Consider the following 13,254-nt stretch of genomic DNA (forward strand, 5'->3'; position numbering starts at 1 on the left):
GTGAATGGTTGTTTGTCTCCTTGTGCCCTGCGATTGGGTGGCCACCAATTCAGGGTGTCTGGCCCAAAGTCAGCTGGGTTAGTCTCCAGCACCCCCGCGACCCTAGTGAGGATAAAGTGTTTCAGGAAACGAGTGAGAAAACGGAACCAGTCATTCAACTTGATTAAAACACTTTTTTTGCACAATTGTAAATATCAGAAGTGAGTGGAGCGTCATCAAAGGCATGTTTGAACTAAAATCAATGCACCCCTCTTGAAGATCATCAAAACAGAGAGGTTGAAGGTTGAACTCAGCCTCACCGGGTCTTCTGCCATACGCTCCACATTCAGACAGGCTGAGGGCCTCTCGGCCCGCAATCCAAAAAGAGGTCAGGATGAGGACACCGATCAAAGCCATCTCCCACTGCTCTGCCCCTTTACATGCGAAAGCTGAGAGAAAAACACAATATTACTTCAGAAGGAGATAAATCCAGCAGAGGTGTACCGGATTTGGGTGTAAAATCCACATGTGGAAAGTGTGTTTCGGTTGAACCTACCTCAGTCTCTTGGCCTTGTTTATGAGGAGAGCACGCAGTGGAGGTGCTTTTATTCATGTTGAACTGACGGCTGTTTTGAGGATTGATTTAGGATTGGATGGGAACAAGGTCAGTCACATTTTGGTGTGAACAATTCACTTTTTGTGACATAGGGGCTCTGTGCTCACCTCCCGGAGGCAAATGAGGAAACCCAACACAGGACTCTCTTAAACATACATGCTCAGACAATAGGCTTGAGGTTTTTGAATGCACGTGTGAAAGGCACCCCCTTAATGGTTCATTTGAAACTTCCTAACATGACGGAATGTATGCTAAGTAGGACACAAAGGATAGAAAAGTACCTAGTATTTGTATTGATTTTGCAATCTAAGAACACCTTAGCTTTTTCCTCGGTGCACCTAATCAGAGTTTGGTGTTTGGTTGCTAGAAAATGTAGATACTTTTGGAACATTTTTAAAATTGAAGGGAAAATTGGCACAATAGAGTGAGCAGGAGTCCCGTAAGCGATCTTCTCAGTAGTGCCCCTGGGAAGAGAAGGATCTGATTGGGGTCAAAAAGAAGGATGAGTGTCAGCGGCAGTGCCACGATATAATGACGTGAGCCTTCACTTTTGAGAAAACATTTTTGTAACCCGAAGCAAGGCGGACCACAATATTCGCTCCGTTTTTTTCCATCTTTCCTAGGGTGTAATGGAGACAGACTCACATAATGGCTGTTGAAAGTCTGGATTAGAGTGCAGCCGGTCATGCACGTGAGGTCTGGAGTTTTATTATACGGGTCATGGCGGAGGAAAATCAATTTGCTGAGAATTGGAAAGTTAATTCCAGCAATCTTAAAACGCGACAGAATTCGGTTTGCAGCCATGTGGGAAAAGTCTTGCAAATTGAGAAAAACACCAAAATAGTCATTTCATACAGCCCCATAAATATGAACATTAATATAAACATTTCATTTAGACTGTGCATTGAGGACTAAAACAACAATCGTAGAACATTTTTCTTTTAGATACAACGACAGTTGCAGCCTTAAAGTCTTGCTTTTGCTGGAATCTTAGTGATGAATTATCTGAAAAAAACCTCGTTGGGACACCCCGAATCAGCCAGCCAATCACAGGCGATGGAAACACTTCTTTAAAATGTATATGCAACAGGATCACATGACCACGTGTACTTAAAATCAATGGAAACACATTTAAGTTGACAATTATACTTTCCCAAAATTGTTCAAATATAGCTTTTATTTTGTGAAAAAAATGAAAGAAAACACAGCTATCGTTAAATGAACACATTATTTTCATAACTTTTCAAATGTCTGCAAGACTAAAGAATAGCACACTTGTCATAATTAAACCTGAAATGTTGTTTTAACCTAAATATGCATGAATATGAACAGATTTTCATTCAATATATTCCACAATTCAAACAGAATCATGGTGTTTAAAAAACAGTTTTAAAAAAATTATACACAGTATATAGTTATTAATCATAAAAAAAAATCATGCTCATTACTCAGTGGTTTATTGCGATCATCAACATCATAGTACCAGCAATAGCATGGATGCACCCATAAAATTGTTCTTACTATATCAGCTTTAATTATTAAAAGTTCTACCTAGCTAAAATTTCTATTTTTTTAACTGGCATGATTTTAACCCTCTAGTTACTGTAAAAAAATAATGAAACCGTACACAACACCTGAAATATTTAGTGACGTGTGTGCAAATGAATTCACTATGAATGTTGATAATTTAATGGGTTCATTTGAAAGCAGGGTTCCAAGCGCCTGAGGCTGCGGCTGCCGAGGATGACGAAGGATGACGTGACTTCTGAATGAGGTGCATTGACAGCAGTACAAAGCCTACGCTCATCCCGCCCAGGACCACCACGCCTGAGATCAGCGCGGTGGTCGTCGGATTCAGCAGTTTGGGGGTGTCGCCTGCTGTGACGAGGTAAAAAAAAAATAGAGCATCAATGATTCAAGCTTTGACATGAGCTTATCATCACACAAATTCTAGAAAGCATATTGATAAACAGCAGTCTTGATGCCTAAACCATGATCATCATTCTCAGTTTACGATGAAATTCTCAATCGTATTGTTTAAGCATTGCGGAAGGTTGCTCACCAAGCTGAGTGTTGTTGATGGGAACATCATCTGGAAATAGAAAACACAATTTTTAAATAGACTTTCAATCTCTTTAAACTCATTTGTAAGAAATGAGTTTATTTATGCAATAAGTCGTTGGAAGAATAGGAAGTAGGGTTGAGCCAAGCACTGATTTTTGCTGTTATTTTTTTTCATAAACGGCATGTACCATTAACATTCCACTCCAATCATTTTAAAATATTCAACATTACCGATGAAAACAACAAAAACGTCATTCCAAACCACATAATTCAAATTTCCTTTACCCAAAATTGAAATGTGGCAGTATTATTCTTTACAAGAAAATCACAAAGTTAAGGAAAAGGATGAATTGAATTTCTGTAGAACTACTAAATTATAGTCGATGTCTAAGTCTTAATTTTTTTTGCTCCATTGTCTCCCTATTTAGACCTTAGAGGGTCTGAAACCATACAAGTGAATCGTTCTTATTCATGATGGCAAAACACCTCAGTGAGGCACCATTTTTGAGGAAAGGGATGTCAGGATAATATTCTACGAGGTGACGCACCTTCCAAGGTGTAAATAACCAGACAACAATATTAAAGCCTCAAGAGTGTGAGTTCATACCACTCCTGGTGATAATTGGTCCAGCACTAATGACGGCGTTTCCGCTGGCGGCCGGAGGCGAACCGAGGCCAGCTCCTTCGTCCCGCCTTCGCCTCCGCCCGCAGATCTGCCAAAGCCGTAATCGGTCATTTTTAGGGCGATAAACTCGGGCTCTACGCGGTTTGGCGAGCATACAAACCGGCATGAGCATGATGCAATCGTCACTTTTGCACAGCTTGGTGACGCAATGCAGGAAGACTGTGGACATCTTCTGGTGCCGGTGCTTCACAAAGCGGAAGACCTCGAATGAAAAACGTCCCATTTGACTCTTTCCGTTCTCGAAAACGGTGGTCTGGGGGTCTTTGTAGCAGCTGCGCCACCACAAGATGAACGGCCACGCATGTGATAGTTGATTCAGACATAAATGGCATGAATGGTTAATCGTTCGCCTTTTGTAGTTTGTAGCCGAGAAGTCGGATTACCCCAAGAAAAGGTCGTAGCGGAGTTCATCATTAGGATTCCCTGAGGGGGTTGTGTAACAGTAGTCCATCAAGATGTTCCAACTGTAGAGGGACAAAACTGTATGATTTGGAGGCCAGATAGCCATCTAACTGCACATGGGAAAGCACACACGGGTCTTTCTCCTTCTGTCACGGCCTGGCGCCTCGCTGTCGTACAATATCACAATGGCGACGTCAACGTCGTCGCCCTTTGAGTTGTTTTCATTCATATCGCGTCTTTAGAATTGGCTCGGCGTTAAATGACGGTACCGTTTGTCCAGGTTTGTGGCCTTGACTGCAGCAAACACTCTGGTTTTCAAAGACAGTCCGGCCATGGGGATGGAAAGCATTTGATTGTAGGTTGAGTCCTGCATGGAAAGGACGTACATTCAGATATTAGTTTCTGCTTTTATATTTGAAATTGATAAATGATGATTCAAAAGTAAGGAGAATGCTGAAGTTCAATAGGGTTTCTATTTATGCGCACGTTTGCTACATTTAGTATAAGCTTTGCCTGAATTTGAACATATTCTTGCTTCGCCCTCCTTTCATTTATTATCACCAATGAAGGACGTTTCGTTTATCCTTATTCACAAGAAGATGTGGCGTCTTGGCGTCCTTGTGCCTTCTCTTTTGACGATAAAGATGAGATTGTGAACGTGTTTTGACAACCCTGGTTTGTCAATTGTGTTATTCACCCCTCCATTTAGAGTTGGGACGTTTATGGAATCAGGGTATTAAAAATGGAAAAAGAAAAGAAAGGGCAGAATGCCTTTGGGGAATTGGCACCAGCGGACCTTAATGTCCGTCCTACTTGAGAGTGAAAATCCAGAAGGGTGTCTTTCCTTTTTCTTTATGCATGTTTTTTGTGGATGTCAAACGGCAAACCTCTCCATTCTTTTGGGGGTGGAGGGGTTATACTGCAGACATGATTTCAGTGCCCAAACATTATAAAATAATTGCCATAGTTTACTGCATTACAGGATCCCAGAGATGAAGTTCAAGTGGTACATGACAATGCCAGAAAAAAAGGTTATAATTGGAATATAGATCATTTTTTTATAAACCCTACTAATCTTTAAAAACTTAAAAACATAACATAAAATTCTATATTACACTTGTTTTTTTTACTCTATCATACTTCACATTGAACTACAATACACATGACTTTCAAACAATTCATAAAATATAAATTTTATTCAAAAGAAATGTGATCTTAAATTACCATGCTACTTCAATCATCATAATTACAGTATAAAATCATTTTATTATTATTTTTTAATTAACAGAAAATAGATTACAGAAAAAATATATAACTTGTAGTCTATGATGAGAGAATAATTAATCAGGTTTATGCCAAAATTGAATTTTCATGTTCTAGATATCTTTTGGAAATGAATACTTTTAATACATTTTTGCTCAAATAGGATCAATTTAATTTTTCCACATTTAAATGTAATCATAAATATTTTACTGTTTTGCCAGCCCATGCACAATTTTAAAAAGTATATTTAAAAAGAACTCCTACATTATAATACTATTCTGCTTCCTTTTTGCCTAACTAAACTTGGGTCTCGAGTTTAAAAAAAAGTTTCTGATTTTCTTCTCCAAACAGCCGAAAAATAAAAGATTCAACACTCTTATGAAAATAGATATGTGCTTGGGTGAATACTGATTATTCTGAACCTTGTAGTAACCCAACAACAATCTCAAGACGTTCTTGGAAAGTTTCCTGGTAATAAAGTAAAGCAGGAAAAAACTCACTTACATTGTACAGCATAAGACTCAGCGTGCTCACAAATGTGCCGTTGCTGTCCTTGACTGATATGGCCACCGAAGAGCTGTAAAAAATGCAATCAGTGGTCAGAGTAGGATTTCCAAATTAGCTTCAACCAAACAAGATCACTTTTTGTTCTGTACCCAAAAAAACGCAACTGTCAGACTTAATATATATACATATATTTTAACTTTTGCCCAGTGTTATCATCACATTATAAAACAATCAAACAAATAGTATATACAATAGTGATGCTAACTAAGATTTTAAGTCCTTTTCTTAGGTTAACTTATTCAATTTTCCTATCTCATTTAATCTAGTTAACATTCTGAAGGAGATTATCTGAGTTGAATTAACATGCATGATAAAGTACGTGGGCCATACTTAAATGCAGTGCTTAATTTGTGATTATAAAGCGCCGGAAAGCATAGTAAATATGTATCAGCGCAGGGATGAGGTGTCGGACACAAGTCCTGCAATACATACAGATTGGGTTGATATTCAATATGCAAATTCTCGCTGGGCACGCTGAGGGACCTTCAAGCCTCAACTTCAAATATTGTTCACGGTGAATGCTGATGACAAGTGGAAAATAACGTTTCACTCGAAATATAATTGTGAGTTCTTGCAAAAAAATAAAAAAATGCATGGAGAGGGTACTTGTATGCTGGATTTATCATTTAGAGAATTAAAGGGACACTCAGTAGTTTTTTTAATGAACTAAAACTCATGCAGACAGCGACACTCTCTAGATCTTGAGTGTCCAAACCGGTTTTCAAGGGCCACAGTGGGTGCAGGTTTTCAATCCAACCGACATTTTAGCCAATCTGGTATCTTAAAAGGTATAATCAGTTGATTGCAGTCAGGTGCTGCTTGTTTTGGCAGATCAGTTAGGAAAAAAACTGCAACCACTGCCATTTTGTGGAATAGTTTGAACATCCCTGTTACAGGATAGTTTTGCAATGCATTTGAACGAGCGTACAGAAGGAAATAAGTTGCAATGATCTGTTCATTTGCTTTATTCACAAGTGGGCAATGCAAAATACAAGGCCAGTAACTGACCTCTGTCTTCGACGTACGTCATCTATTCTCTTAAAGGTGACGCACATATTTACAAAAATGACCTTATAAATATTACAACAACACTGCCAATTGATCAACTGCTGTTAAATGTAATACTCCACAACTGTGGACAAGTCTACAAGTCTGTTTACAACTGTGGTGGTCAGTTAGGAAGCAGATTGGCCCAAATAAGTCCTGAAACACAATAATAAACAAGATGATTTATATTCATTTAAACCAGGGCTGCTCATTACATAGATCGAGATCTACCGGTAGATCGCCAAGGAACTAATGTAGATCGCCGAGATACTATTGGTAGATCGCACGACAATAACATTTTGATCCCTCCCCTTTGTCGATTTCCTTAGCTAGTCATTTGTGAATTTGGCATGTCCGCAGTAAGCTTTAGGAGTCTAACAACTTTTTGGAATTGCATTTTTTCCAAACCATGCTACAGAACGGTACTCGGCCGTTTGGTCGCCGCACTTTTGGTCGCCGGACTTTTGGTCGCCGGACGTTTGGTCACCCGGAAGGTTATTGATAATTACAATTTAAAATTGTTGCTCAAATTCCCTAAATACAAACTGCGAATTATTATTTAGTCATACTTAATGCCCTATTAATTATTAGGCTAAAGAAAAGCTCCAAATTTCCCGTAATTTTATTGTGTTTTGTTGGAGAACTTGTTAAGACCCTGACTGACGTCCCTATCTAAGGGGACAACTCATGTACATACAACCTCTTATACACTCACACGTCCGCTCAGTGAAACTGCTCAGGGCCATTGTTGGCATTTATTGATGCGTAGACCGTGTTGTTTTACCTTGTTTTGTCGCCGGACTTTTGGTCACCGGACTTTTGGTCGCCGGACTTTTGGTCGCCGGACGTTTGGTCGCCTGGACTCAAACAACCGGCGACCAAAAGTCCGGCGACCAAACGTCCGGTCACGCTACAGAACCCCTTCATTCGATGAAGAATGATCAATCCTAGTTCCCTATCCCAATGAATAAAAGAGCAGTCAAGAGGAAGGCCAACTTACGATGCCAGCTGTGAGTTATTGACCAGATACTCCAATGGGTAGCTGCAGCTGAATTTGTACAACAAACCGGGCAGGTAGCTGATAATCGTCGGCGGGTCAGGTGTGTCGATGAAGCCGGAGACATTCCCGATTTGTACAAGCGACACGTTTCCGTAGGCATTGGGCCCGAAGGCTGTACTGACCTGCCGAGAAGGAATAGAAAGACGTCGCTCGCGGCCAGGTGGATAAACAACAGAAGGCTAACTTATTGATGACGGCAACACAAAATACCCGCGTGTAATTTAACATGTTGTTTACCTCTAGGCTGTTTCCGCATGCCTCCAAGGTGCTGAGGCCAATGCTGAACAGCACAACGGTGGGGAAGGTATTGTTGTTGATGAAACCGCGGCACTGGGCGTCGCCATGGTGACCGTTGAGGGCCAGGTCCGTGTCGGTGTAGCCGGAGAACAGCACTGGGCAGAAGTTGATCTTCACCGTCATGGTCTGCACGCCGCAATACACGCTGATGTCCCGTTCGCCTTTCAAAGTACCACAAAATTATTTTTTCCTGTGAGTATTACTTCTTGGCATTTACACAGACCAATTTGGAGAGGAAAATGACTTGCCGTACCTCATGTATTGGCATTTAAAAGTGCTCATTTTATTGTTTACAGTGCACGGTTTGTCGATGGTAGCACTTTCTTTCTTTATCATGATCATTTTGTTTGGATCAAAACTGATAAATCCTCAGAATACCAACACTGCATCATACTGACAGTTGTGTCAAAAAGAAAAAATCCATTAAAATGTGATAAATATTTGAATATGATTAAGCTATGCAGGTCATTAGAATATTAAAATGATAGCGGTAGTACTTGTCAGTATGATGGAGTGTAGCTCATATAGGCTCTCATTTAGATTTTGCTGGTCTACCTTTTGTTTTGATCCTTTTTTGTATATCAAGAGGAATTTATTGCAAGTACAATCACAAAATAACATTGCTTTATGGTGTCATAACATTTTTCAGACAGAAACATTATTGTGGTATAACAGTTGCACAGCAATCATAATATTATATGCTCATTCGCCTTTTAGAGGAAACTCATTTAAATACTATAACATTAAAAATGTGCGACCTACATGAGCCAAATTGTGATGTACAGTACACATAGATGGAAGCAAGGTCTTCATGAGGTTAACATTTCTTTTAATTACCAATTTTTACTAAATAACTACAACTGAAGACAATAATTCACTGTTCTCTAATGATATCATAATACATACTACCATTCATTGTAATGGTACCACTCTTTAAATAAACTTTAAAAAACTTATTAGTTGCAAAAGATTTTTTGTAAAAGTTTAAATAACATTCAATATTACACTTGTATTCATTACTCTACCAGACTTCATAATGAACTGCACTAGACATGAATTTGAAACAATTCATAAGCTATTAATATATTTGTTTTATCCCAAAGAAATGTGATCTGCCTTCCTCAATCATCATATTTGCAATACAAAACAATTTAGAATTTTTTCTATAATTTTTATTTAGCATATACATTGGAGCCTGATGCTTGATTTTATACAATAACACTATGTTTGTGTTCAAACACAGGGAAAATAATGGTATTGATGTTAATCTAGGTACATCAATACCTTAATTGCGGAATTGTAACAGATTGCAAGACCACGCACTCCAATATCAATATTTTTTCCAACAAAGCAAATAAATATATGTAGATTCAACTCAATAGATGCATGTATATGAAATCAATCAATACTTGCACCTTATAATCGCATCCAATACATGGCTACAAAATATGTACTGTAGATAATATTTAGTTTTAATCAACTTTAACAGTTTCAATTGAACATGGTTCACCATACGTATTATATATATATATTTTCTTTTTTATTTATTTATTTATTTTGCACTGCTTGGGCAGTCTTTGTTACCTAAGTTACAGTTGCATCTCGATAATGTAATAAAGACAGGGAGGCCAATTGATTTCATTGTATTTTTTTCTTAACAATGGATATTGTTTTTAAGTAATTTCTTACATCATCCAAATTTTAATTTCCAAACTAAAACAAATCTTAGACTGTCAACATAATTTGTTATGAAAAAGTTCACATTTGGCTATTGTATTTTCTAATGTGTTGCTTTGCACAAAAACAAAAGGGTCATCAACGTGTGGCTAATCCATACAATTGACTATTTGAGTTCCACTTTTTAAACTGACCAGCATTACTTATCAGAGACACAAAATACATTTGAACTGTGTTCATTCGCTGCCTACCTTCCCAGTTCAAATAGATCGAAACCCATTAAGATTCATAGCACACGGCTGAAAAGAGCCTCCACTTTAGATGTCGATCATCGTCAAAGACAAAGAAAGATTTTGTGAAAAAAATCTTAGTTAGAAGTTAAAAACAGACAATAACCATTTACCCGAAATTGAAAGAAAGCAATTGAAAATGTCATTTATCTAAATGAAAATGCTGAAAATAGGACTCAAATTGTGAATGTGCGTGAGTCCTCACCAGGAAACCTGCTGTGATGGTTGGCGTCACAGTTGTATCCATTAAATTGCGCCGACACCGAAGCAACGGCGCTCATCAGGAGCAGGATGAGGAGGCACAATGGGGTCATTTGGGCACCCGCAAGACGTTTGGCCGCCGTCATCTTCAGAGGGTCACCATGGCGTGCCGTTCCTTTTCCGGGCCAGCCGCTCCAAAGTGGCGTTTATCTCCCGAGCCTGGAGGCGACTGCCCTCTGTGACCTCGATCAAAGTATTGCCACCGTCTATCTCCTGGTTCTCCGATCCCCTCCTGCCCTCACTCGCTCATGATGACCGTCAGCCCCCCACCCCCTGCTCTTTTGGAGGCCTTTTTAAGCCGTATCGCGCCTCATTTCACCCCCACGGTGCTCTTTTCTACACCTGTTTAGCCATTTCCTCATGCCTTCAAAGCAAGCCCAGCGGGGAGGGGGCACTTTGGATGGTGATGGTCAGCCTCTTCTGCATTTTGTTGTGTGCAAACAGATATGAAAGATAACGACGGCCATTATCCAAGCGCGGCCTCGGTGACGGACGTGGGAACCTCCATCAGATCTGAAACGGCCTCAACAAATCTTTTCACGGAGGCCAGAAATCGGAGCCGCCTAAGAGGTTTCCCACTCGCCTCTGCCGCTTCTGATCATCGCCTGTCAGCTGGCACAAACACCGGGCCTCACCAGGGTTGAGGGGATCACATATGAGTTGCGGGGGCAGCCCAGGAATTAAGCTGTCATCGGCCACCGCGGCGGCCCGCATTCACATCCGCATAATGGTCAACTCATGGTCCGATGAGGACCTGTCTGTAGGTGATTGGGATGCACAAAGCGTTACTAAAAGCTGTGCATTCAGCATGTCACAACCAAAAGTGAGGACGTGGAGTTCATTTTACGCTTTTGTCCTCACAAACTCCATGTAAAGCTTGTACCCAACGGCCTTTTTTTGGGGGGGTAACACGGTAGTTTGCCAGAGTCTTCTGAATAAGAACTAGAGTAGTCTCCTCTTCATTTTATGCCACAAAAACTTTGTATAGTTTATTATAGAACTTCTTAGCCTTGAGATAAAATGGAATCCCAAATTCAGCAAACGTCCTTTCAAGTACGACATTAATTTTTTTTAGGAAATTGCAGAAACATTTTTCCTTTCTTAAAGCGACTTCAACTTTCCATTGACTCCAACATTTTTACATTTTACTTCATCAATTGCTGAGAGTCAAGATTATGAATATTTTTTAAATGACAAAGAAAGCTCTCTCTTGAACACTGTAGAAAAACAGAAAGGTTGGAAGAGTTTAAAATTTCAAGTCAACACACTTTTGATGAAAAATTGGTCCATGTTTCAATTGGAAATTGGCCAACGTCCTCACGTGTTGGCCTCCAACGCCGTATAGAATTAATTCCTTACGAAGCCCGCAGCTATCGACGATGAGGTAGGGCTGAAATCAAATACAAGCCGCTTTTAAAGAACACTAGCAGCATCGAGCTGCAAAAAAAAGATCGTATGGCCTCACAAATGCATGAAATGTATACATATGGTGAGCCCGTTAGCATCTTTCTTATTTTACAACTCCCACCCAGCAAATGACCTATTTAGTCAGCATGGAGCCATGTGCTCGCCGCTTCTAGGCTTCTCTTTCAGACACTAGCCCGTCAATATACAGCGCATCACTGGCCTAGAGAAACAAAGGAATACATGTCATCAATAAATACTCTTCAATCATCATTATAATTATCTTTGGAGGGTTCAGCACACTCACTAAGCCATCGTGCATCTCGGCTAAACTCAATTTGTCATTACGGCTGCTGTTGCACTTTGACACCTTTAAAAGCCCACCACCCACCGCCACCTTCAAGATGTTCCAGATAGTGCTACGGCTATCTGATCAAGCTGAAACATCCACGCTCATCTAAATCGCACAGTGAAGCCAGCGTCACCAAACCCGTGAGAGTGAGGCGGTAATTCGACGCGCCATTTCGAACACAAGCGGGAAAGTGAAGCCTTCATCAAAGGCAAATCCTGCTGGGATTCGTCCGGGGAAGTCAGATGCTATTCCAAAAGCCAGAGACCTTTTTTTGTTCCATCTTGACAGAGGGTAAGTGTTCAGAAGTATTTGGGTAGGGATATCAATTGTTTATAGATGCTCTCGGTTCATGTGGAGCTTGAGTTGGAAACACTGCCATGAAATATTGACTACTTGAAGACATAATATTAATCCCTGTTCTATTCTGCTAACCCGCCATAGTCTGGTGGTTGATCTGGAGAGTTGACAGCGGCATGGAATTGGGGGCATTAATCTTCATCCCCGACCCCCAGAGGGCAGTCCACCATCTGATTTAGGGGTACAGAATGGCCAAGTTGGCATGATCATCATCATCAGGTCATTCAGCCAGACCAAATTGTCATCCAAGGAATAACATTGAGTTGACTTTGTCTGGTACCTCATCTCGGGTCAAGTTGACAGTATGTACCATATGTTCAGGGAAAAATGCACTTTCCTCATTATTTGGAACAACATTGAGGTGACTTTGTCTGGTACCTCATCTCGGGTCAAGTTGACAGTATGTATAATATGTTCAGGGAAAAATGCACTTTCCTCATTATTTAATATTGCTTCAAAATGGTTGACCTAATAAGAAGTACAAAGCTCCAGACAATTTGGCTATTTGGACACAAAAACCCATCCACTGATATGATAGGGAAGCATTTCAGGGAGTTATTATTCAATATATCTACAATTATAAAAACAAAATGACAAAAACTCATTTTATGCACTGTATGTTATAAAAAATATATTTTAAAATGTGTATGAAAATCAAATCATTGGCTATGTAGGTCTCATCTATTTTGACTGGGAAGGTTGGCAGCCAATGAGTTAAGTCAGGATTATTGAATTTAAGCAACTGCTGTAAATTGTACACATGTATCTATGCTGCCCCTCTGTGCTGAGCATCTCTCACTGCACCACAGCTGTAGACTCCTCTGTCTGTAGTATACTACTACTACATATACTATTCTGAGTTCAAAGGCCACACCTGAGGAGGAAGTTTAAGGCCTTAACAGTTATTTTATTGTTCCCGGCATAAGTGAACAA

General features: G+C 39.9%; 1 protein-coding gene across 2 annotated transcripts; it reads right to left on the reverse strand.

The window, feature by feature from the left end:
* Positions 1-1,991: 1,991 nt before the first annotated feature.
* On the reverse strand, positions 1,992-10,294 carry LOC144083696 (zona pellucida-like domain-containing protein 1). 2 transcript variants are annotated; one of them, XM_077611717.1, is made up of 10 exons: positions 10,153-10,294; positions 7,921-8,141; positions 7,624-7,805; positions 5,514-5,586; positions 4,016-4,113; positions 3,728-3,808; positions 3,445-3,616; positions 3,267-3,372; positions 2,658-2,687; positions 1,992-2,473 (listed from the first exon to the last, which is right to left on the reverse strand). In XM_077611717.1, exons 1-10 carry the CDS (start codon positions 10,292-10,294, stop codon positions 2,292-2,294), a joined length of 1,287 nt encoding a protein of 428 aa, XP_077467843.1. In that variant the 3' UTR covers positions 1,992-2,291. The 2 variants fall into 2 exon arrangements, with proteins under 2 accessions (XP_077467843.1, XP_077467844.1); XM_077611718.1 differs by having other exon boundaries at positions 1,992-2,465; positions 2,641-2,687; positions 10,153-10,261.
* Positions 10,295-13,254: the final 2,960 nt, after the last annotated feature.

This window comes from Stigmatopora argus, chromosome 10, assembly GCF_051989625.1.
Source record: "Stigmatopora argus isolate UIUO_Sarg chromosome 10, RoL_Sarg_1.0, whole genome shotgun sequence".
Lineage (NCBI taxonomy): Eukaryota > Metazoa > Chordata > Actinopteri > Syngnathiformes > Syngnathidae > Stigmatopora > Stigmatopora argus.

Coding starts and splice junctions, on each gene's coding strand:
- LOC144083696 (XM_077611717.1), bottom strand. CDS start 10,294: ATGACGGCGGCCAAACGTCTTGCGGGTGCCCAAATGACCCCATTGTGC. Junction 4,114..5,513: donor TGAGTCTTATGCTGTACAAT/GTAAGTGAGTTT, acceptor CTTTCCATGCAG/GACTCAACCTACAATCAAAT. Junction 2,688..3,266: donor ACCAATTATCACCAGGAGTG/GTATGAACTCAC, acceptor TTCTATTTCCAG/ATGATGTTCCCATCAACAAC.